The following is a 24,008-nucleotide window of genomic DNA, read 5'->3' as shown; positions in this document are numbered from 1 at the left end:
CTTATTGACTTGAGAAATACATTCTTTTATTTTCAGTGTGAAAAGTAAGATTTACACTTGATGTGACAGAAATAGTAATATTCTAGTAGCCTTTTTTTTTAAGTTGCATTAGAAGATAAATAAAGTGAAACATAATTGTGTCTTGTAGGCGAGTCGGGATATTAATGTGCAGCTTGTTAAACATGTCAGCAAACAAATATCCCAACTGAGGATTTTGGTGCATTTTGGACCCTTTTTATTTTCCATTTTTAAAAAATCTCTTTAAGAAACAAATTTGCACTAAATCACACTGAAGCATTCAGTTGGCAGCAATCCACACATGGAGATGAATCCCTTTTTGTTAAGCAGTTCCTTTGGATTGATTCAGTTAAACACAGATGCTATAAATACACGGCACATGAAGCCAAAATAGTTTTATTTCATAGTTGTTATGGGTTTGTATCTCACAATGCCTAGAGAGCTGATTATTATGACTATGATGCACCAATTTTTGCAAGCAAAAAAGATCTTCTTGGCCTTAGACTTGTGATTATGAATTCAGTAGATGGAATTTCAACCATGTCGTTTAGAGATGTTGCACTAGAGTTCCATTTCGTATAGGCTTCGCCCTTCAAGGCTATCGCTAGTGGGTTTATTCCTCGTTGCACACCTTGAATTTCAGTCTGAGAATTCACAGTTTAAAGTTAGCTTCAGACCATTTGACTAAATCTCAACCACATGTGAAGGCATTTGGTATCCGTTGCATCATGAAGAATCCATTAAATGGCTCAGTTAGCTCTGCTTTTCCCAGTTTAGCTGTGATAAGATGTGGAAAAATGACATGCCAGACTAATACTTTATGACCAAATAATAGGGCTCTTGTAAAGTTAATTTATAGTTCTGGGTTAGTGTTGAAAAACTAAAGGAAGTATGGAAAAATATATGTATTTCTAGTAGTCATCCATCACATTCATTTCTGACTCATCCATCCATGTTTTTCTGTCAGGTTTCATATTTGCTAAAATGAACAGATCTCTGGAAAAATCTGAAAAATTGACCTACAAATGTGAAAGAACCCCAAAATATGCGGTTCCATTTCTAATTAGCAGAAGTTAGCGACGGTGAACTAGACAGTTACTGTTCCAGTCATGTTAGCAAGCTTGTGTTAGTTTTCAGGAGTTATGTTGACTTTCTGATTTGGCCATTTCATCTGCGGTTGGAAATATTTATCTGGCTGAGTGGTCAGCTTTCTAAATCCCAAATTTGACATCTTTAACCTTTCTAAACTAAAATGAAAGTTAGGAATACCCTTTTCTAAAACTGGGTCTGGGTCAATTCACCTCTTTTGCCAGATCATAAACACCTTTTGACCATTTCCTCTGCTCCAACTTCCATTCAATACACATAAAACAATCCACTCTGCTTCAGTTCTAGACAAATATCGCATAAAATTTACTGTAAAATTTAAGTTTCAACTTATTTGCATTCATTCTGGTTCTGATCTCAGTTTGGGTTTGTTCGCTCCTATGAAATATGACATTTTGTGACCCCAGAGAAACCCAATAATTTTCCAGTTGTGCTCATTGTTTATCAGTCATTTAACAATATTTCATTACCAAAAAACTATTACAAAGATAAAAATAAGCTACAACTTGAGAAAAATAATTTTAACTTCAGCTGTTTGATTGCATTTTTCTGAACCTGCCCTGTTCTGTTGTATAGTTTGCTTATTTTCTTTGGGCAAACGGTGTGCAGACAAGTTCTACTGCAAACAGATAAACATGGCAGCAGCTCATGCACAAAGCAGGATGAACTGCTTAAATGATGCAGCCGTACAAGTAGGTAGGGGCCGATTTAAAAATAGTTTCCAAATCGATAAAATGTTCCTGCCGTTTAAGGCTCCATTAATGAGACGCCACAGACAGCGATGAGAGTTTTCTCCAATTCTATAGAACATGAAAGACAAATATGGGTTTCTGGAAAGTAGCCAGCAAACATCAGCTTGTTATATTAGCTTTTACTCCATAAAGAGCTGAAAGTGTACAATTAAAAAGCACTAGCTACACATTTTGGCTTTAAATTTTTTGTTTAAATGCAATGAAAGTGTAGTGGTTTCACTTTGCCTGTAGGCTGATAAATGATGGATTAGTGTGTTGTTTTTTCAGAGTCAGGATTTCTGAAAGACAGACCTATCACATCCCCACCTATGAATCATTTGTGACAATCATGTGGTACTTCACACCAACTGTTTTCAGCATAAAGACTTTTTTTTTTTAAATCTACCCTGGATCTCTGGATATGTACACTCGGCAAACGGACGCACGCCCAAACAAACCAAACACAGAAAGCGCACTGCAACATCCAAAACAAAGGCGGGGCCCAGACATCCTCCCCAACACAAACCACCGCAGCTTCGGTGTTTGACTTGGTATTAAAGTCGGTTACAGCAGCTGAGAGTTTATCAGCTCAGTGTTTCGAGCTTCTAAGGAGTTTAGTGTGTGTATGTGCTCAATTATAATGGAATGAAAATTTGCTGTAATACAGATTTTTTTAAATAGGGTGAAGGTACATTGAAGCAGCTCCAAGAAGAGGTTCAGGCGTTGAGCAGCTCATCAGCAGAGCGTCCGATGGCGTCAGGGTTGGAAAGCGGGTCGAGGTCGGCGAACAGGTTGAACCATGCGGACATGTCTTTGGATCCTCCTGAAGCTGCTGTAAGGAAACGTCAGACAGAAGGTCAGGTTGGGAAGAAGCGACTCCTGCTAAGAGGTTTTTTAAAGCCGAGCATCGTACCGTTAGCTGCAGCTGGCTGAGAGCGGGGAGCTGCCTGGTTCTGACCAGGCGGCAGCTGCAGGGGTGGAGCTTGGAACATGGGTGGGGTCACCCAACCTAAAGTATGCAGAGGACACAAGATGGATGAGAGTCGATGAAAGTGTCAGTCCATCTTTGACATGTTTTGTTACCGTCAAAGTTTCTGCAGGTGTCACCAACTCAAATTTAAGCCTTTTTAAGACCACTATGAATAAAATTTAAGACCTATAGCTCCACAGAAATGTACAAACTTTGTTTATCCAACAGATAATAAATTTGAACTTACCCATGATAGCCACAGGAAAAGATAGCTAGCTGTTAATATACCCTTCCTAACAAGCAAGAGCACAACCATAGCCTTGACATATCCTTACTAGATAGCTAGGCAAGAGTATGTGGAGTGAGCAAGGACATGCTATTGGTATGCTAGCTAGTTAGCAAGGATATGTCGAGGTTATCTAGCTAACCGGCTATGCTGGCTAGCTAGGAAGGGTGAGTCAAGGCTATGGTTTCTAGCTAGCTCATTATATTCTCAAGACGGATTATGCTACTGCCAACAACGGTAGCCTCAACCATCTTGAAAGTGCAACTCAAAACTTATGCCTGACAAAAAATTAAATATGAATATATGATATTTAATACTCTTGTCAAGACAAAATTTAAGACCTGTGATTAACATATTAAGGACAACTTTCTCCATCCAACCATTAACTAGCAGGCTTGCATGGTCAACTTACTTTTTAAAATCAATTCAAGACATTTTAAGGCCTTAATTTTAAATACACGAATTTCAGACTTTTTATTGCAGCGCGGTGGACTGCGCTGTGTGGCGGACCTGAGGAGCTCAAACTGTGATCCAGCAGCTGTGACGGCAGGAAGCCTGTGGGGCTGGGTGGGTTGGAAGGGGGACGGGCGGGTCCGGTGAATGCTGCAGGATCGCTGGGAGGGTCGAACGCCCCGAAGGCGTCCTGCCACTCTCTGCTGAACTCATCGCTGCCCCCTGGGCCCGGGCTGAAGAGGTCCTTCAGGAAAGCCATGTCGTTGCGCTCGCCATCTTCCTCCTCCAGCGTTACCCCTGGTTCTAAACAAACAGAATGAGAGGAAGAAGGCTCTGAACGTCAGCAAACGCAGCGCAACAAGAAATGGTTTGTGCTCATTATGGTTGATTATGAAATGAAGAACGTAAGAATTTCCCCCGCAGCCAAGAAGAGAAGCGTAAGCAAGTGGGAGTCAAAGATCAAAGTGAAAAGGTGGAGAAAACAACCAGCCAGTTTACCCGAGGTGGGCAGCTGTGGGAGGCTGGACTCGAAGCATCCGAAGCTCCAGCTCTCGCTCTGGTCACCGTCCTGGGGAGGAGGTGGGACCAGGGGGGTGTCCGTTGGGGGCGGCATGCCGCAGGCCATGAGCATAAGGTCGTCGCCGGAGTCTCCAGAGAGCCCTCTGAGGTCATGCATGGCTGGAATGTTTTTGGTGCGCTGAGATCAGACTCATTCTAAAAGTTTCCTGCTCACACCAACGAGCAGCAGTCCCAATTTGGACAATTTACAGAAAATGAACACACACAGAAAAAAAAAGAAAGAAAAATAACTTACCACTCTCACCAGCCTTGCTCTGCCCATCACTGCTGAGCTTAAGATCTGCAATTGTAAACAGAAATAAAACTTATTATTTTGATCAAAACCAAACAACAAAAGCTAAAAAGTTTACAGCAGCCCATCTGAATCTCTTTAAGGAATTATTACAGGCTACTGCTGTTCAACGTGCCTGAACTATTGTGTGTTTCAGCCAATAGGGGGCAGCACTAACCTGAATTAGATGCACTTTCTGCTGGCTTGTCATCACCCAAGGACACCAGGCTGAGAGGAAGGACAAAAGACATTTGAAGAATTTAAGGAAAGAATAAAACCAGAGCAACCCAAAAGCAAGGAGGCAGTATTAGCATAGCATCTAAAATCTTTTTTTTTACATATTCACTAGAAAACTAACAGCAAATCAACTTGAACGTAACACGACTTGAAGTAGTAACTTCGGCAAAAGACGGTTCTTCAAAGTGTTGAATTACACATTTACTTAAGAATATTTTTTACCTTACAATGTGCTGCTTTGTGTTGGTCTAATTTCAATAAATCAAACTAATACATACTGTCAAAATTTGGAAAAGGAAGTATAGAATGAATACTTCTGCAAGGATTTGCATGTCTGATTCAGACCAGAGTTTTAAGACATTTAAATGACTGAAATGAAAATTCACCTGTCTGTGTTGCTCTCTCGAGCCTTTTCATCCTTCTCTTCTTTTTGGGAATCAGAGATTTCCTCCAGTGGATCCCGTAGATACTGGAAGATATATTAAAAAATAAAAAATAAATAAAAAAGCTGGATTGCTACACGTCTAAAGGCAGAATTTCGGCCAGATTCAAAACGCAGCCTGCCGCACCTTGATTGTGGTGAACTGGTATGGTATGTGCCCTTGGAAGGCCTCGTGGATTCCCGACATGGCGTTGGCTGTTTTCTCCCAGAACTGCAGCAGAGTGGTCTGACGGAACCGGGAGGAGAGAAATGTTTAGTTACTGACGGCCGAGTCCGTCACAGACGCATGACGGGATGTGAACTGCAGAGGACCTGGTAGGTGCAGAGGGAGTGAGACAGCATGTTGCAGCGGCTTGCTCCCAGCATGTCCACCTTCTGACACACGTCATTCTTCAGCTTCTCAAACTGGCTCTTAGTCCCTCTGACCTGCGACTGGACCTGAGAGTAGAAACGCATGGGAACGATGAAGCAACGCGGAAGGGGCGGGACCGAGGAGCGACAGCGATCCAAACGCTTCCTGCCTTGCGGAACTTCTCCAGCTGTTTGTAGGTGTCCGGGTCCAGTTCCTGAGAGACGTCTTTCATCCAAAGCAGCGCTCCCCTGTACTCCGTGCGGGCCTTCTCCATCCGGCTGACTGTCAGTAGCGTGTCGGCAATGGCACGCCGCCGGAACGTCTCCACTTCCTGGTACATGCGCTGCAACGGCGGGCAAAGTGCCATCCTATAGACACGAGGAAGAAAAAAAGAAAAAAAGCACAAGCGTTCAGAGTTAAAAGGCTTCGTTTTCCCCAAACAGCAGTTAACTGATGGTCAGCTGCAGCTGCTGACCTCTGCTTGGCAGAGGTGCACAGGGCCTTGCTGGTTGCCTCCATCATGTTCCCAGCCTTAGTTCGGTCACGTTCAGCTTGGAAACGCAAGAACAGGCCGAGCTCGTTCTCCTCCTGCGACAACCCTGAGAATAAAAAAATGAAAAAGAAAAAAAAAGGGGTTTAAACAAGAATCAGTCTGTCAATTAAAAAAAAATGCTTCTGACTCACGTGTGATTCTGTGCTGGTACTTTTCGATCACCTTCAGCAGCTCTGTGCACGTTAGCTGAACGGAGCGGAAGAACTGCAGAAAACGACACACGTGGTGAGGAGTGTATCAGAGAAAAAGAAGACAAAGAACTGAAAAAATTCATTTAGAAAAAAAAAAAGAACAGTAATTATCAAAATACATTCAGGTTTGAGATTGTAACATGCGCTGCACATGCAGCGGCTTGCTCCCACCATGTCCAAAATATCGTAGAAAAATCTAACATTTTAAAGAAGTAAAGAATTTTTCCATTGAGATCATTAAACACTCACTTTTCCCACCGTTTTCCTCAGAAGCTACACTTCTATAGGTTCAGTGAGACTGATCTGAGCACACATATCTATGTGGACAAACAATTATTGCTGGAGTTGAGAGTTTAAATCTCACACACACTAACAAAAACTCTTGCTTCACCTGCTCTGTGCGGTGCGGTGCAGTCGCGCAATTCTTGCGTACGAAATTTTTGCAAAATTCCGTACGCAATTTCAGTCTGAGCTTTTCACACGCAAATTAAAGCGTACGTAATTTAAATGTGGGTGTAAAAGAACCGATAATCAAAACACAGAACCAAATGGCAGAAATTCCAAAACTAAACAGTAAGATTTAGGAAAAACACAAGAGAACTTCACACATTTGAGTTCTGTAACCTCAAAATATGAATTTAAGCATACAAATAACCTTACTTTGAGAATTTATGGTAACATGTCTACATTTAGTTTGTTTTAGTGGATGTTTTGGGATAGACCCATTCCGGTGAACTCGCATCCCTCTGCCTTGTGAAAAGCTTGCTACAGCAGTACGCAGCATGTATCATAGCAACAGAATCTCTGAGGCTTTCCTGAAGAGGAAACAAAATAAAAGTCTCCGTGACCCTTTCATAAAACATCTGAAAGGGCCAGATTTAGAGTAAAAACACACAACAACAAACTTCACACAAAGCAACATAAGGAGTCTCCTCTTTAAATGGACGATGCAGCTGCACATATTCAGAGTTACTCATTAACTGGAGAATAAACACAGACTTCCTTCAGTGTGTCTCCCTCAGTAGTGGTCAAACATCTGTCAACGTAAACAGAACGATCATACTGCACAAGCTGTTGTGTTGGGCGCAATATTGACTGGTTGTGTATCTGATAAACCCTGCCTTGTTTTAGAGACAATATATACTAAACAAGCATTACAGAGCTCAAAACATACAGGGGTTTAAAGTAATTGCAAATCTGATCTGCTCATTTAGTGCCCTGAGGACAATTTCTGAGGCAAACGGGGAGAAAAAAAACGTTTGAATATTGTGTTTCAATCTTCTTTTCCCTGTCCTCTTTCTGACAGCGGGGAGGGATCTGGGGGCAAACAGGCTGCCGGATCTTGTTCCAGAGTGAACAACAGGCTCACAGTTTATCCCTCAATATTCAGCAACACACACACACATGCACACACAGTACCACGTCCCTCACAAACCAACACCTTGTGTTGGTGCTTGTTTTTAAGTTCCAAAAGATGGGAAGCAAATAGGGACGATGCGAATGGAACGATCAGGAAACTTTATTTTTGTACCATCTTGAAAAATGTTTTAAAATGAGTAAAAAGCAGCAAAACAAATTGAAGTAAATTTTATTTTTACATAATTTGAAAAGATCTATTTACAACAATGTATTAGGATTCATTGCTGATAGGAAAAAGTAAAGAAAAAAGAAAAAAGTAGCACAATTGCACCAAAAAACTGGGAGTACATTTTTGCCAAACAACTCGGAAATTTTCTAGAAAAAACAAGGAAGTTTCTCAGTTTGAAAAGTTGAAAATATGCTACAAAAAACTGACAATTTGAGATACGCAATCTCAGAAATTTTGTGGGAAAAAAGTTTTTTTCTAGCAAATATTAAACTTTTCAAATTCAGAAATTACCTTTTAGTTTTATGGCAGAAATGTACATGCTTTTATTTTATGCCTACAACTACCTTAGTATGCCGTCATATCTATCCAAAAGGCAAAAGACGGATATAAAAATGCCACATTTATTAACTTGCTGGCATCGACAGCTCTTCCTGCAGAAACCCCCGCCTCCCCCAACATGTTACAAATAAGCAGGCCAACCTCAAGCTTGGAGTCCAGGTCGGCATCTGAAGCCACCACATACTCGTCCTCCTTCTTGCCTGTGGCTTTGATGAGGACCTGCTTGGTCTTCCAGAATTTCTTCTGCATGCGCGCCATCACTGAGCTGTCCTCGCCCAGCAGAGCCCGGCCACCGCTCAGCATGTCCGCAGCAAACCTGGAGGTTTAAGGGACAAAAGGCTCGGTCCGGTCTACGCTGTGGCAGGTAAAGCCAAAATCGGGTGTGCTTAAATGTTACATACCCTTCCATCTTTGGATATCAGCTGTTTTCTGTTCTGAAAGAACCCAAAAGTTTGAATTTTAGAGAAACTAACCAAGCAGTGGATAACTTTCTTTGGCATTTAATTAATTTCATAGAAATAGTGAATGAAGAAAATTATTTGGACTTTTGAAAAGTGTTAAATTTTGTTGTTATGCCTAATGCCTATGCTCTGAGAACCACTAAAAATTTCACATTTAAATAAAGGGGGGAAAAAGCCAAATACATATACTTAAACGAACTGATATGCTGCCTTATGTGATATCATCAGACTGGTAGATCCCGTGTTGGTCCAATGTACTCTGATTAAATAACAATATACAACAAAACAAATCCAAAACTGACAATGATAAGTTATTCTATAGGTAACAAACTATGACTAAACTGAGTTTTGTTGACTTTCCAGAGAACACTGGATAGCAGCTGTAAAAGGAGACTGAACTCCAAGCTGACAACCGTTCCTATTAAGCCAGAGAGCTGTAATCAAGTTACAACCTGTTATTGTGGCTTTTCTGTAGCCGGACAGAGCTGATGGACGCTACAGGCTAAACTGGCTAATTGAATATGGTTCCCGAAGCTGGGAGCAGACACCTGCGACCTGGCAGCAGCTGATGTTGAAGCAGGTGTTCGGTTTCACTAAACGCCCCCTTTGTTGACAAGAGAAGAAAACTCCCGAGGTGTCACTCGGATACGTGTTACTTCCAAGAGAAATACCGCGATAAGGTGGACAAGTAATTCGCAAAAGTCGACAAAATAAGCGTCAATTCTGTTTCCCCGCTAGCAACAATTTAGCTAGCAGCAAATGTCACTTGGAGAACGTCTCAGCAGATGAACATTCAAAGCAGCGACTGACCCGTCAACAAGTCGGGTTATTTTCGCCCTCTCTTCCTCTCTGTTGTTCCGTATGAATGTGAAATTAAAGGATAGAACACTACTACCTTGCTCGTAGTGTTGTCCAGCGGCGCGAGCATCTATGTGGACCAGCTCGGCTAACCTCCTCTCCCGATAGCCATCATCCTGAGTCAGAGAAACAGGATATGCACACGCGCTGCAATGGCGGCCAATGACCACGAGGGGCCACTGTTCGTCAGATTCCGTCGAAGATCGTCTATTATGATAAAAGCCGCGAACGACGTAACAAGTTCACCTTTAGTAAGCCAAAATACATTGAAGTTTCTCACAAGACTTAAATTAAGTGTTATGAATAAGGAAACGTCTGAATGCAGATAAAATAGCACATGCCAGTGTTATGGGAAGGTCGAGAGTGGCAAGTCCCGGTTGCCAAACCAGTCTGAGCAGGAAAGGCTTATCCACAAGACAAGAAACATGAGGAAGTTCACGAGGTGAGACATTTCCTAAAAGGAAATTAATACTGGCATAAACCTTCTTAATAGACCTAGAGATTAAATTATTTTTTACATATTTTTTCTCTGTATATAATAAAATTACAGTCACTAGCAAAACCATAGATATTCCTTGAATGCTTTCCATTTTTGTTACAACCACCAAAATTTGGTTTATTTAAGAGAGAATTGTAACATTTTCATACCATTTGACATTACATCCACCAAGGTCACAATGCATGACCAGACCAGACCACATTTTTTTAGCTCAATTCAAAATGCCCTACACACATCCCACCATCCTGCCAATGGTATGCGAATGTTATCTGAAGCGAGCTAGCTTTACTTAGCTTGATGATTTTTGCAAATAAAAATGATAAAAATTTTATATTTCTAGATGTAAAAAGCAGATTTTTGAGCTTGTAATTGCATTATTAATTGCTATGGGGATTAAATACAAATGCATGCGATATTTTCCAAGGTTTCATTTGGTAAAAAAAACTTTAATAATTTTTTTTTTTTACATGTAGACAACACTTGTACATAACTTTAGGTTTACTTGTCTTTTGAAATCTAAAAATTTCCACCAAAGCACTTGAATTAAAGTTTTAAACACGTTTTAGGAAGGAAAATTAATTTATACTCTGGGTCACAGGGAGACATTTAAATTGAGGGAAAATCTGCGTAAAACAACCAGGATCCGAAAACAAGATGGCCGCCGTCTGCCTACGCTCCTGCATCCGTCTGAGCGGCCGAGTATCTGTAGGTGTAGAGCTTGTTATCTGCGCCGCCGCTCAACATCATCTGAAAAACAAAAGCACAACAAAGATTCGGGCAATGAAAATGAAGTTTTGCGACGAATTACAAAGAGAGCTGATGAGAAACCTTAACGGTTTGCCTCACCCCGCTGTCTGTCCAGTCCACACAAAACACTTTGTCCTCGTGAGCCGCCAGATCGTACAACGGAGCCTTGCAGCTGAAACGAAACGGTTCACAGAATGAGGCAATGTCCTGCTTTGTCTACTATGGAATCAGTAAGTGATTTAGGTGAATAAATGCTTTTCTTTAACCTTTTATGTGTGATTCTGACTCCATGTGGATTTGAGGAAACCAAATCCACCAAATTGAAACTGTAACAATGATTGCAACAAGAGCTGCAGTAACCATGGTAACAATCAGATTACTATGCAAATGCAATAACCTTGATGGATTCTCTCACATACTGTCAATTTTGTGAACAAAGTGAGAAAAAAAATTTGAGTTGGAATAATTACCGAGCCACTAAACATCTGATTTCTTTGATTTTCCTCTTTTTTGGGGCTTCTGGATTGTTAGTTTTGTTTAATCTCTTGTAAAAAGTGCAACTTTTATTAAAAATGTACTTTAATTCTTAATTGACAAAGTAGTTGAATTTTAATGTAAATATATCCCTTCCCCTTTCTTTAATATTAACAATTGCTTCAAAGTTTTATTGTTTTCCATAAGGTGATGATATATATTCACATTCTTTAAGTCTACCAATTTGTTGACAACTTAACAAAAAAAATCTGTTCTCCATTTCAGATTAGCATAAATAGGCAGGAAATATTTTAATCGCAGAAATTGACATTTATGAGTTTGGTTGTTTTTTATAATTCTTTCAAACTCTTTAAAATACAATTTTTTTGCCCAAGAGTCAAAGGTGGAGCAATATGATTATGAACAATCAAGTTTCAAACATCTCATTTCATCACGATTTTCAGAGTTTCAACTATCGTATTATAACCGGATTATAAGGCGCACCTTCAATGAATGTCCTATTTTTAAACTTTTTTCATATATAAGGCGCATAGAATAGACGCTTCCCGTAATGAACCGATACGGGACGCGATTTGTTCTGTACTCTACAAATATGGATGTGTAATAATAAAGAACTAGTCCCCGAGTGCTTTATATCAGTGGTCCCCAACCCCCGGTCTGCGGACCGGTACCAGTACGTGGACCAATTGGTACCGGGCCATGCAAGAAATAATTAAATATTTCCTTTTTATGTATTATTTGAGTCTGGAGGATCTTTTATTTTGAAAATCCTTTAACCGGATTCTCTCGGTTACTTGCGCGCCAACGCTGAGTCCACAAGCAGCAAAATGAGTCAGAAACAGATCAGATGTCTTTGGAAAGTTTCTTTGCAAAGGGGAAAAGGCCCAGAGAAGAGACAGGAGAATGGATTTATCCCGGACCGGTAGGTGAGTCCCACATTACAAGCAGCTCTGCGTAACATGCGGCGACCGGCTGCTAATGAGGCAATGAAGCTTCAAGCTGCTTCGCCAGGTAGAGACCAAGCAGGCTGTGGATATAAGCAACACTTCGGGTGTCATTGTCTCTCTTCACTCCCAGATGGGACCGTCTCGTTACAGAGAAACAAGCTCAGGGCTCCCGTTAGTCATTATCGTAAGTTAAAATTTTCACGAAAGTAAAATGTTCGTTTTTGTGGCGCATCTGTTTCTTATTTTGAAGGGATATGTAAACGTTACCATAGCGACCAGAGTCAGAGAGCATTTGGGTGGTAGTCGAGAGGAGATGAGTAGAGCTTGTGAGTCTTAAGTCTGGTTTAGACGGAAAGATTTAAGAAATGTCGGCCGATTCTCCAAACCTCTGTGACCACAGAGCTGATAAAAGAACAACAGGTTTGATCGGTTCGTGTGTCCAAGGCAGGAGCAACACGAACCGATTCTAGTCACGAACATCACGATTCCAAAAGAAAATCCACAAAACTCCCAACATAGCATACGGGAATTTAGAATAACCAAACATGGATGACGTTGTAGAAGCAGTAGTGATAGTTTGTGAACTCATTTTAAGAGATAAAAGACGTAACAAAAAGAAAAGGCGGTGGATAAAAGACGACGGGAGCAGCCGCTCTATTTGCTTCACTATGATTTGGATGGTCCATCATGGTTAACAATTTTAACTGAACAAACATAAACATATATAATAATGACCTTTACATATAATAATAAACATTTCCACATGTCATCTCCGATGTCCACCGGACTCTCAGTTGTGCGATATGTCAGCTGTTTGGTATTCCCCTCTGTTCTTACGTCACCGCGCTTTCTGATTGGCTGACGGTTCAGAGAGCCCCCCCCACTATAAGGCGCACTATAGGTGCACCTTATAGTGGGGAGAATACGGTACTTCGTATCTACGTACCTCCTGGTGTCCCACAGTTTGACCAGGTTGTCTAAGGAACCGGAGATGAGCTGGTGCTCATGGGAAGGCGCCCACTTGACCGCGGTGACCCAGCCAGTGTGGGACGTCAGAGACAACAGCACCAGCGTTCCGTCTGATGAGCAGATGTTGCAGAAATGACATTAGAAAGTAGAAAAGAGGAGGAGTTGTTTTTAAAACTTTTTTCCTGATAATTTAAGCTCAGTTGGTACCTTTGGTGCGAGGGTCCCACAGTCTGATGTGTCTGTCGGTGCTGGCTGAGGCCAGGCGTCGACACAGAGGAGAGTAGGAGATGCAGTTGAACACTTTACTGCCCGACTGGGGGGGAACAAAACAGAATGCATTGTGGGAAACATGACAGAAATTTACTAGTAAACAGATGCATCTACAAAACCACTCCCACACATTTATATGTGGCATAAAAGTGCTCATCATTTCAGCATTGGTTGGCATTATTATAATCTTCAACATATTTTATTGGGATATTATGCTAGGGAACAACTCAAAGCACCAATTAGCAGGAAGTCCATTTTTCTACACGCGGTGGAGAGAAAAAAAAGAAGCAAGGTTTTGGCCCACTTCTAAATCTAATTAAGAATCAGATGTTGAACAATTTTTCAATTCAGTTCAATTCAATTCAATTCAAATGTACTTTACTCATCATAAAGGAAAATTTACAATTAGGGCCACTACAGATAGAAAAAAGAAAGTGTACATTTCCACCTAAAAGTCAACATTTTCTGGAACAAAGAAGGAAATTTGTGAGATTGAAAAGTCAAAAATTTGCTTGAAAAATCTCAGAACTTTTGAGATTGATCATAAAACTTTTCTTTCCTTACAAATTTTTCAACTCGTCAAACTCAGAAATTTCCAAATTGTTTTTTTTTCTCAAATAAAACTTCCATTGACTTTGAAAATGTGTTGGTTTCCAAAATTTGACAGAAAAGTTGAGATTCATCTCAGAAATCTTTGAGATATTCTTTTTCAAACGAAGAAATTTCCTTCGTTTTCTAGAAAATTTCCGACTTCAATCTCAAAGTTTTCTTCTAGAAAATATTTTGACTTTTCAAACTGGAAATTCCCACATTTTTTTTCCCTCAAAATTTTCTGAGATTTAATCTCATGACTAAATTTTCAGTCAAAGATTTGCTAGAAAAAAACTCTGAAATTTCTTCTTGATCATTTTAAAATTTAACATTTAAATTTAACATGTTAAAACTTCAAGAAAAATTGCAACTGTAGCTGGCTCGCTTGGGTGGGCACTACAACTGGTTGAAAATAGTTGCATGAAACACTTTTTGGATTTTTATTTGCAAATAACTCAAAAAATAATGAGGTAACTAATAAATTAGTAGGACTCTTGCACAAAATCCCAATAAAATGCATAAAAGTTTGCAACTGCAACACAAAGGGGTGCCATGGAAACCAACAGGTGTAGAAAAATAGATTAGGAATCACTTTTTGCGTACATACTTATATTCCTTATATATATATATATATAAACTAAGGAATATAAGGCTATAACTTTAACATTGAGCTGCTGCTCTTCTTACCAGCGTGGTCTTCATGACTCCAGCTTCCACATCCCACAGTCGGATGGTGTGGTCCCAGGATGCACTGCACACTTCCTCGCTGTCGCACCACAAGACGGAGGACACCGCCTCGTTGTGTCCGGATAGCGTCATCAAGGGAGTCTGTGTTGGAGAAGGAAAACACGAGTCAGAAGCTGGAGGGGCGGTTTTAAGCTCTTCCAGGTCGGGTTCTGTGCGCACCCTGGTCAGGCCGAGCTGCTGGGTCTTCTGTTTCTTCCTGGGTCGGTCAGCGGACTCCTCCACCTCGTCCGCCTCCTCCGTGGGCACCGCGGACCAGATCTTCAACATTTTGTCCCAGGAGCCGCTGCAGAACTGAAAGAAGTGGGGAAAACGCTGTTAATCGGAGCTTATCGATTCAAAAATAAAACGCTAACGCTTTAAATATCGACCTTAGAGCCTGTGGGGTCTGTGGAAATGGCGTCGACGCTTCCAGTGTGTCCGCGGCAACAGTGTCTGGCTTTCACCTGGTTCCTCTCAGAGTTCCACTCCCACAGCAGGACGGTCTGGTCCAGAGACGCAGTCAGGAGCAGAGACGTCAGGCCGTCTGTGCAGCAAAACACAACTTTAAGCAAAAAACAAAACAAAAAAAAAACATCTACAAACTGAGATGTAAAGTTCTAAGCAAGCTGACCTCTTTTGACCCAGGCAACATCCTTCACCACATCAGAGTGTCCAGCCACTGTCGTCACTGCCTTCCCTTCCAAAGACCATATCCTGGCTGTCTTGTCGTAAGATCCTGTTATAATCCTGGAAAACAGGGGGGAATATTTAACAAAACTGGAGCTTTGTTAAAGCAAATAAGTGACGTTTTCCAAACCGAAGCAGGAAACGTTTACCACTCGCTGTCCGCTTCCACTGAGCTGATCCAGTCGTCGTGCATGATGCACTCCTCCGGCTCCGGCGCCGTGATCCGCTGCACGTACTCTATCTCCACCACGTCTTCCTGAAACACAGACGGGAACATTCTGCTCTACTGGCTTTTAGAACAGTTAAAGTTAAAAGTTAAAGAAAGTTCAGGCAGGTCTTACCGTTGATATTCCCTCTGTCTCCATGTGAGTGGCCAGCTGGGTTCGCAGGAATTGACCCTTGACCAGGAAGTCAAACTCCAGTCTACTGTGAGATGCTGTTGGAGCAAGCACAAAATACTGTAACAAATGAACCGCGGTTATATCTAGAATTTATAGCTAACTTTTGTGGATTTTCTTTTTAAATCAGCAACATTGCAACAAGTAACTAAATAGTTTGCAAAAGTTTTTTCTTATGTCTTGGTATGGAAGTTTACCTAAATGGAAATTGAGAATATTGTTTCATATTGCAAAAAATAATTCAAAAGCTTGTAAAAAAAAATAAGTAAGATGGAAAAAAGAAGAAATTATGAAATCAAAAAAATGTCAACAAACTGGTGAACTGATTGCAGTTTTCTGGCCGATCATCAATTTTTACAAAGCCAGACCTGTCAATTCACTTTTTTTTTTTTTGGAGACGACCCGTCAGCATTTCTAAATTTGCGAAAAAATGGCTTATTGTAACAATTTACATTATCATGATAAATTCCAATGAATGGCATTTAAAAGCCACATTAATTTACAGTATTGTCAGGAACGTTTCAATTTTCTCCACTATTTGTTCCATGAAGGCATCATTATGTTCAAAGAGGATTTTTCTAGAACACTAGAACAGTATTCATCTTTGTGAGGCTACGACTGCTGTTTCATGCGATAACGGAAAAGAAATACTTTTAATTTTATAAGATATGTGCCAGTTTTGTTGGGTAAAAACAGCTGTGCTCATGGCAGCATAATTTGAATTGTTTGTGTTTTCTGTCACTTTACCATGCTTTGCTTCCAGGAGCTTGTTGATAACGTTGCTAAGATCCTGGACTTCAGAGGCAGCTGGGATGGAGAATGGGACGTCATCTACAACATACCTGCACACAGAGAGAGAGAAAGTTAACAGCCTGTTTCAGCGCTATTAAATTAAAAGGTAAATAATAACAGCAGCTAGTCCCAACTTTACGTTTATTATAAACTGCTTGCTAAAAAGCTAAAATTACGGACCACGTGCACTTCAGTAGTAAGTTAACAACAGAACTCAACCGCAAAGATTAAATGAATTTGACTACTTCAGTTTAGCTTCACGAACTAGCTGCTCAGTTAGCTTAAAGCGCTGCTACTGCGTCTCTCTGTTTACAGTCTCACCTTTGGTCTTCTGTGAAGAACCTCACCTGTAACTGCGACATTTTGACTTGTGTAAAACAAAAATGTATATATATATATATTCCAGAAATTAGCAAACTGTCATAAAACTATTCCGCTTCACTTCATAACATATCGGATTCTCATGCAGTGTCGCCATGTGCTGCGTGGGAAGGCTTTCAAGTCGAAAACCGATCGAGTTCGGTGACTCGTTGATCGCTTGATCATGACTGGTTGCAGAGCGCTATCCTATTGGCGCACGCGCGAATGAATTTTACGGCAACTTCAGCGCCTTTTTATGAGTGGCATTTTCAAACATTCATCGATAACTTTTGTTACGAAAGTTTTAATGGAAGTTAAGTGACTGTGAGGGTTCTTTTTCATATTAAAATAAAATGTATAAAATAACACTTCGTTATAATTTAACTTGTATCACATTTGAATGCTTTATACAATTAAGCTAATTTCAAGCATAAAAAAAATAACCCGAGTGAATAAAAAGGTTGTTTTTAAACGGATATTTAAAAACAATAAATATCCATAGCTTGATGTGGCTGTAACCACTGCCATCAAGCATTTGGAATAAATGACGATGATTAACATTGACTTGAATATTTATCTATTTATCCAATCTATCAATTATGTTTATTTGCATAGCACATTTCAGCAGCAAGACAGTTCAATGTGCTTTATATTATGAAAACACAAAAATAGTCATTGAACAGAGTCAACAATTGAAGTTTGATTGTAGTTTTTCTGAAAAGCATTGCCTACAATCTGTTCAACTTTATTCCAGTTCATGTGGATACAGTAAACTCTTTTGACCTGTGACGAAATCAAAACTAGTTTCATCCTGATGGTTAATACTGATTATTCAGTCATTCAATTACAAGACTTTCAATGTAGAAATCTTTAGTTTTGACATCTAAACAATGGCTTCAGGGAAATTTTGAGAAATTACATAAGTTTATTTAATTAGGGCACAAGTTTAGATTTTTGTGAAACAGAAAACCATCATGACTCAAATGAAAAATCTCCATTTATTTGTCTCGTCATTCACATTCGATCTCATTTCATACAAACGTCTCAACATGAAAACAGCTAAATTAAACGGATAAAAAATAAACATTAGAAACTCCGTGAGATTCCACTCATGACTGGAGCGACGCTCTCTCTCATCCATAAAATGAGATCTGCTGAATTTCACGTTCCTCTTTCATGCCAGGGAATAGGCACCATAATACTGCTGTGCCTTTTTGAAAATAAAAATGTTTGACACATATGTATAAAGAAAGAAAAGCTAAAATAAAGTATATACACTATGCTAACTCTTCATTCATCCTCTTCCTCCTTCACCTTCTTTTTCTTCTTCTTCTTCTTTTCTGTTGGCTGAAAAGCAAAGACGAGAGCAGTTAAAAAAAAGAAATGAATTAAAACCATAAAAAATTTGATACAATATGTGAAGTTTACCTCCTCACTGACTGGCATCTCCTCCTCTTCTTCCTTTGGCTCCTCAGGTTCCACCTTTGCCTTCTTTTCCTTCTTCTTCTTTTTCTTTGGAGACTCTGCTGCCGTTTCGGCCTCTTGCACTAGAAAACAAGACGGGGATGTTTTTGAGCATCGTGGATTCCTGAACGTATTTGGAAAAAGTTTTTTTCTTTTGAAATACACACACCTTCTGCTACCGGTTCCTTTTTGGGCTTTTTGAACTTGGTTACAGGTACAGGGTCTTGTTCACTCTTCTCCCCCTCGACTTCCTCGAACTTCCTCTTTTTCGAGGTGGACGGAATTGTCGAGTCGCCGGAAGGATCGTAGATTTTCACCTCGCTGAGTCGGAAGAAACAAAAACCCATTTAATAATCCCACTTAGAAAAAAAAAACTCCTAAAAAGCAGGAACAAGTTGCTCCTCACCTCTTGTGCTGGTATTTGTCTGCCTTTGCCATTGCTTTGCCTGTTCCGCTGATTCTTCGAATCTGTGGCGGGAAAGAAATCGGGAGTTAAAGGCAAACAAAGGATGACAAAAAAAGCGGGTCAGAATCGATCTTCGGACTCTTACTCCTCTGTCCTCCAGCTGTCGTAGTCTGGCCTCCAGCTTGGCACGGTTCTCTGCTCCCATTTCTGCGTTCGTGTCCTCGCCAAGTGCGTCGTATCTGATAGCCAGCGCCGTTTTAGCTGCCAGCATTCGGGAAATCTGGACATAACGCGACAGGAGAGCATTTGGTTTAGCGATATCATTTTGAGACCCTTTTCAACTAATATAGTACTAATAAGGACGTAGTAATGTGAGTATGCCCAATTCAAAGCTTAAAAAAAAAATAAAAATAAAAACTAATTTCTGAAGAAATTTTAGCTGGAGCTGGGAGACATCTTTTTTCTTTTTTTTAAATTCCTTTCGGGATCGTTAAAAGTATTTTTGAAATTTGAATTGAATTATACAAAATGAACAAAACTGTAATTAAAATGGATGATGAAATCTCTAAACAAAATTGCATTTGAAAAAATAATAATTCGGCTTAGACAGGGAGAACAGGCACAAGGGGAAGGTAGTGCAAACTATCTACTTTGTACTGGGTGTCAATTTTTTGCAGTGCTTCTCAAATGGTGGCTTTTCAAGAATTTGCGCAAATTATCACTATCATTTTGATAAATAATTTTTGATTTATTGCGACAGGTGTCCTGAACTCACCTTTCCTTTGTTCTTAGCCGTAGTCTGACCCACCAAAGAGGCGTGATAGATGAGCCCGTACTTGGGAGTGTCTTTGCGGGTCTTCAGCGCTCTGAACAGGGCCTTCTCGGCTCCGAGGATTTGCACTGTGGAGGCCGGGTGCTTTGCCAGGTTCAGAAGGGAACCTTGACACAAAGAAAAACATAAACAAATAAAAATTAGAGGATGAAGAACAGATTTCTGGTCAGAATCTGTTTGCAATCTCCTAATGACAGCTCAGATGAGGTAGTGACTTAAAACCATCACATGCATTCAGCAAAACGACATTCTGTCATTATCATCACTGCTGTCGCTTTAAATACAAGGTTGCTTCGCTCATGTCACTTTTCCCCAGAGCAGGATTTTCTGGTCCATTTTAATAAATTTACTATGAATTCATTCATTTATGACCAAAAAACAGTATACCATGTTTTTTATTAATTAATGGAGAAATTACACACATAAGACTGTACTCCAGGTTTGGGGGGAAAGGGGGGTGCACCAGCCCTTTTTTCTTTTTCCCTTTTTTTTTCTTTTGTTCTGTATTTGTGTTCTGTGTGAAATAATATTCAGAAAATCAATAAAATTTGAATTACAAAAAAAAATTAATGGAGAAATTGTGACATTTTTTTTTGTTTTTGTTTTTTATTCATTGGCAAAATATCAGTAAAGTTTGTGGAAAGTGACAGAGAACTGATTCTTTTTTTCTTTTTTCTTCCCCTTTACACTGACCAGCATGGGAGATGAGGCGCGCGCCGACCAGCTCGCCCACCATCACCGTCAGATTCGGGGCGATAGCCATCATTCTGTTCTTCAGGTAGTCGTAGAGCTGAGCGCGGTACTCTGAGATCTCGATGACCTGAGAGGAAACAACAGATCCATGTTACAGACACGCATACGGCCCGGCCGGAGGCCTCGCGTCGACCTGCGGCTATTCAGAGGAGGTAGTGACTGACCCACACCGAAAGTTTCAGGATGAAGACGACTGTCAGCATCATCATCACAGCCGCTCTCGATCGCCCTAACGCTTTTATGCGCGACCTGTACCTGATCGCACAGGTGCCGGATGTTGCCGATGTCCTGCTCCGAGACTTCTGTTCCCATGGAGATCTCGGCGGCTAGTTTGACCTCAGCTTCGATCTCCTCCGGGAGGATCTCCGACATATCGGTGGTGGCCACGTTGGTGCGGTCACCTGCAAAGACATAGTTTTAAAAATCGACATTTCCTAATAGAAAAACAAATCTTTGTTTTTTCCCCCACTCCGACTTCCGCGAAGCTTACCGACTTTGCGGACGGTTTTGCAGTAGGCCAGGTTGTCCGTGACGACCTTCCCCAGCTCAGGGAAGTGCCAGCCGTACCACTCTCTGCAGCGCATGTTGTAGTTGTTCAGCTCCTTGTCTAGGTCATCCAGAAGAGCTGGAGATGAAGAAAAATAAAAAATAAATAACCCAACTCACATCACTAACACACAAACACACAACAATTCTTGATAAGTGGCAAAACATCTACAGCTAAATGTAGTTCTGGGCTACATGTAGACAAGCTCTGTACATACAGAATAGGCCACTCACAAACACATTCTACTTTATATACAATTAGCTAATGCTTATTGGCTTATTATTAACATATGACAATCCCAAATGTCCCAAAATAAAGGAAATCGGTTGACCGATAAATCAAGGCACCCCTATTTTTAACTACTATGATGCAAGTTTGACCTCAATTAGCTTTAATTTTGCATCCAACACTCCACACTGCAACTGGGAGACGATCAGTAAAAAAAAAAGTGCCATTCAAAAACTATTACTCATCAGAATGGAAATCATTGAGCTCATTTTAATTGCTTATTGCAACAGGTTTTTTTATATTCTTCCATTTTACTATTATGCGCTTCTTGGTTGATTACAAAAATCTCAATAAAATAGTCAAATATGAAATGTTTCATATATATATATATATATAAACTATACACACTTACAGATGGCCTGCACAATCATTGTGTCCACTTTGTCCGGGCTGAACTTGAGCTTGTAACGGGATAAACTGAAAACAGATGGGGGTGGGGGAAAAAAAACAAAACACAATAAAATCTAGTTAATTCACATGCACTGTTTTCTGTTAATCGAGATAAAAAAAGACCAAAGAGCCTCAGTGGTAGTGACGAATGCTGAGGAAAATCCACACTGATTTTTTCAGACAGCAAAATGTAATCACTGGCAGCAGCCGCTTCCCCAACTCCCTCAGCCTGTGAGCTACCGACCTGTGAGCCAAGCCCAGCGACATGGCGCTGATCTCCCTGGGAGGAAGTCCGGAGATCAGGGCCTCCATCTGGCTGCGGATGCACCTCATGAGCTCGGCCACGGCGGGGCTGTGGACGCAGCTCAGGTCCATCTTTTCCTGAGGAACACACGCCAGTCAGACTCGATCCATTCCTCCTGCCAACCGTTTCTGTTACAAAATGCTGCGTACTCACTTTAATGACTCCGCCCAGTTTGGCGTCGCTAATGGCGAGCTGTTCATGAGCTTCTTTTGCGACAACTTTCTTCAGAACCTTCTTCAGACTCTTGCCGATTTTTCCCTCAACAAGGGCAGTGGCAGCTTAGCAACAAAGGTGAGAAGAACAGTTACTACACACACAGGCAAAAGAATCAAAAATAAAACTTTACTGGTTACAAATGAAATAATATCGGTTACCGGTATTGGCTTACACTTTTATGTCACACAAAAAAGTAGTAACTCCTAACTTCAATTAGGTAAAAACTCTTAAACTTATAATTTTATATTGTTCCATCACAAAATCTGAGGCATTGAGGATGTTATGGTCTCAGTGGTAGTGACGATTGTGTGGGATACCTCATGTTTCCATCAGCCACAGACATACATCACAGACCAGACTGCATGTTAAAAAGCATAAAGGAGAACACGGCAGTACCTGCTAAGGCCTCTGTTGTGTCCTGGAACTTCTCAAAGTGCTTCAGTTTCAGTCTAGAGGAAGAAAACGACCAAAAAAAAAACTGATGTCAGGTTTTGTTGAATGGCAATCCACTGACTGGTTTACAGGATGTACAATGTCTGAACTTTACATTTTGTTGGCCTTCTCAGGAGTTTCAAACTCCTTGTACAGGCTGTCCACCTGCTGCAGCTTGGATTCATCGAGGACCTAAAAGACATGGTAACCAGACACATGAGATCTACTAACTTTGCTCTCTACTCCAGCATTTCTATCCAGCAGCACTCATATCCTGCACATTGATTAATAATAAATGGGTCAGTTGTTCTCATACCTTGTGTTATTTACTGTTGTTCCCCGTTTAGTACGACCATTTGATTAAGTTGTTTTTTTACATTCCACACTACAAAATAAGTTATAAAAATATGTAGGCTTTCATGTATCGGGTCAATATTGATATTGGCCAATACTCAACGAGGCAATATTGTTATAGTATCGGAAGTGAAAAAGTTGTATCGGGAAACGCTTACAACAAACAACATTTGAATTAGAAAGTGTATATGTTTTTTTTTTTTTTTTTTAAATGAAGCAGATTGATTTGAAGCAAGTTTGGACCATTTTTAATTTAGTTTAAAAATTACACGTCACCTTTTATAAGAGCTTCTTAGCTTTTGACTTAAGACCCCTGATACAATGATCAAAAGAGGAATATACACTTCTTGACACTGTAATTCTATCACAACAAAAAGCAGATTGATTTGTTCTGGCCGATGAAGCTTTAAAAAAGCTTTAAAATTGTCCCCCCATGTTGAGCCATTGAAATAAACAGGCAGATGAGGCTCCATGTCCACACGTGGTTACAGGCCTGTCGCAATGCTAGCTCTGTGTTAGCATAGCTTAGACAAACAGTATCACGAAAAATACAATGTAGCATCCCCTAACACGACCAGCAAATTTACTACTTTAAGTGCATTTTGTCACGTGTTGCTGCAAAATGTAGATCCCAACCAGTTACAGTTTCCGAGTTACGTTGCTAATCGGAGCTAACTTTTGCATGCTAACTTCGCATGCAAAAAAGTATCAAAATCTGAATGACGCTTTACAATAATCGTGAAAAAAATTCTACACTTACTTTAAAGATGGCGTAGCCAGCAGCGGTCTCGAATAACACTAACATCTTTTTAAAATTAGTCCTGTATATCTGTTAGGAGGCTCCCCGGTAAGGAGAGCGCTGAAGTTTAGCTTCACCGCAGACTGCTTCTTACCTCCACACGCGGTGCAGAGAGAGGTCGGCAAACGGAAACTGATGGGTTGCCAGATCCGCTCACATGAACTGAAAATACCCGATTTAGCATATCACTTTCAGATCCATTTTAGAAGCGCTCCTTTGCAAATATTATTATTAACATTATTAATCACTATTAATCATGTTTGGATCTTTGGATATAAAAATAAATAAATGAAAATGTTTTATATA

The 24,008-nt window shown here is 40.4% G+C and overlaps 3 protein-coding genes and 2 non-coding genes across 8 annotated transcripts; all 5 read right to left on the bottom strand.

Annotated features, from left to right (window-relative positions):
• Nucleotide 1: 1 nt before the first annotated feature.
• ical1 (islet cell autoantigen 1-like) lies at nucleotides 2–9,610 on the bottom strand. 3 transcript variants are annotated; one of them, XM_081615584.1, is made up of 14 exons: nucleotides 8,519–8,529; nucleotides 8,259–8,433; nucleotides 6,131–6,203; nucleotides 5,922–6,045; nucleotides 5,616–5,814; nucleotides 5,407–5,532; nucleotides 5,222–5,320; nucleotides 5,039–5,121; nucleotides 4,594–4,643; nucleotides 4,380–4,424; nucleotides 4,056–4,243; nucleotides 3,623–3,896; nucleotides 2,770–2,865; nucleotides 2–2,688 (listed from the first exon to the last, which is right to left on the bottom strand). In XM_081615584.1, the coding sequence occupies exons 1-14, from the start codon at nucleotides 8,524–8,526 to the stop codon at nucleotides 2,573–2,575; spliced, it is 1,656 nt and encodes a 551-aa protein (XP_081471710.1). In that variant the 5' UTR covers nucleotides 8,527–8,529; the 3' UTR covers nucleotides 2–2,572. The 3 variants fall into 3 exon arrangements, with proteins under 3 accessions (XP_081471710.1, XP_081471703.1, XP_081471702.1); XM_081615577.1 differs by lacking the exons at nucleotides 2–2,688; nucleotides 2,770–2,865 and adding an exon at nucleotides 9,474–9,603 and having other exon boundaries at nucleotides 3,858–4,243; nucleotides 8,519–8,546; XM_081615576.1 differs by lacking the exons at nucleotides 2–2,688; nucleotides 2,770–2,865 and adding an exon at nucleotides 9,474–9,610 and having other exon boundaries at nucleotides 3,859–4,243; nucleotides 8,519–8,551.
• A 750-nt stretch (nucleotides 9,611–10,360) lies between these two features.
• On the bottom strand, nucleotides 10,361–17,078 carry wdr12 (WD repeat domain 12). The gene is made up of 12 exons (XM_008424810.3): nucleotides 16,879–17,078; nucleotides 16,513–16,607; nucleotides 15,709–15,803; nucleotides 15,517–15,623; nucleotides 15,312–15,427; nucleotides 15,070–15,224; nucleotides 14,861–14,992; nucleotides 14,642–14,782; nucleotides 13,301–13,406; nucleotides 13,071–13,203; nucleotides 10,782–10,854; nucleotides 10,361–10,682 (listed from the first exon to the last, which is right to left on the bottom strand). Exons 1-12 carry the CDS (start codon nucleotides 16,917–16,919, stop codon nucleotides 10,605–10,607), a joined length of 1,272 nt encoding a protein of 423 aa, XP_008423032.1. The 5' UTR covers nucleotides 16,920–17,078; the 3' UTR covers nucleotides 10,361–10,604.
• A 1,126-nt stretch (nucleotides 17,079–18,204) lies between these two features.
• Nucleotides 18,205–23,900, bottom strand: nop58 (NOP58 ribonucleoprotein homolog (yeast)). 2 transcript variants are annotated; one of them, XM_081615562.1, is made up of 15 exons: nucleotides 23,797–23,900; nucleotides 22,665–22,741; nucleotides 22,514–22,566; nucleotides 22,055–22,179; nucleotides 21,842–21,978; nucleotides 21,560–21,624; nucleotides 20,863–20,997; nucleotides 20,628–20,773; nucleotides 20,313–20,439; nucleotides 19,563–19,726; nucleotides 18,933–19,067; nucleotides 18,788–18,849; nucleotides 18,551–18,702; nucleotides 18,346–18,464; nucleotides 18,205–18,264 (listed from the first exon to the last, which is right to left on the bottom strand). In XM_081615562.1, the coding sequence occupies exons 1-15, from the start codon at nucleotides 23,884–23,886 to the stop codon at nucleotides 18,208–18,210; spliced, it is 1,644 nt and encodes a 547-aa protein (XP_081471688.1). In that variant the 5' UTR covers nucleotides 23,887–23,900; the 3' UTR covers nucleotides 18,205–18,207. The 2 variants fall into 2 exon arrangements, with proteins under 2 accessions (XP_081471688.1, XP_008423022.1); XM_008424800.3 differs by having other exon boundaries at nucleotides 23,664–23,830.
• On the bottom strand, nucleotides 19,811–19,893 carry LOC145550918 (small nucleolar RNA SNORD11B). Its single transcript, XR_014086744.1, has one exon. It is a non-coding gene; the product is annotated as a small nucleolar RNA SNORD11B (small nucleolar RNA).
• Nucleotides 20,509–20,589, bottom strand: LOC145550911 (small nucleolar RNA SNORD11B). Its single transcript, XR_014086738.1, has one exon. It is a non-coding gene; the product is annotated as a small nucleolar RNA SNORD11B (small nucleolar RNA).
• Nucleotides 23,901–24,008: the final 108 nt, after the last annotated feature.

The sequence above is a fragment of the Poecilia reticulata genome, chromosome 2 (genome assembly GCF_904066995.2).
Source record: "Poecilia reticulata chromosome 2, P_reticulata-male-v2, whole genome shotgun sequence".
Taxonomy (NCBI): domain Eukaryota; kingdom Metazoa; phylum Chordata; class Actinopteri; order Cyprinodontiformes; family Poeciliidae; genus Poecilia; species Poecilia reticulata.
Note: the sequence above shows the minus strand (reverse complement) of the source record. Positions and strands in the feature narration are given on the sequence as shown.

Bases quoted from the DNA above. Each gene is read 5' to 3' on its own strand.
- ical1 (XM_081615584.1), bottom strand. The intron at 6,046-6,130 runs GTGAGTCAGAAG...TTTTATTCTCAG, and splicing joins GTACCAGCACAGAATCACAC to GGTTGTCGCAGGAGGAGAAC. The intron at 5,533-5,615 runs GCAGGAAGCGTT...TTCTACTCTCAG, and splicing joins AGCTGGAGAAGTTCCGCAAG to GTCCAGTCGCAGGTCAGAGG.
- nop58 (XM_081615562.1), bottom strand. From the start codon at position 23,886: ATGCTAAATCGGGTATTTTCAGTTCATGTGAGCGGATCTGGCAACCCA. The intron at 22,567-22,664 runs GTAAAGTTCAGA...TTCTTCCTCTAG, and splicing joins CCTGAGAAGGCCAACAAAAT to ACTGAAACTGAAGCACTTTG. The intron at 18,850-18,932 runs GTAAGAGTCCGA...TTCCCGCCACAG, and splicing joins GACAGCTGGAGGACAGAGGA to ATTCGAAGAATCAGCGGAAC.
- wdr12 (XM_008424810.3), bottom strand. From the start codon at position 16,919: ATGTCGCAGTTACAGGTGAGGTTCTTCACAGAAGACCAAAG. The intron at 13,204-13,300 runs GTACCAACTGAG...TCTGCTCATCAG, and splicing joins GTGGGACCCTCGCACCAAAG to ACGGAACGCTGGTGCTGTTG. The intron at 10,855-13,070 runs GTACGTAGATAC...GTTTCGTTTCAG, and splicing joins AAACTGTGGGACACCAGGAG to CTGCAAGGCTCCGTTGTACG.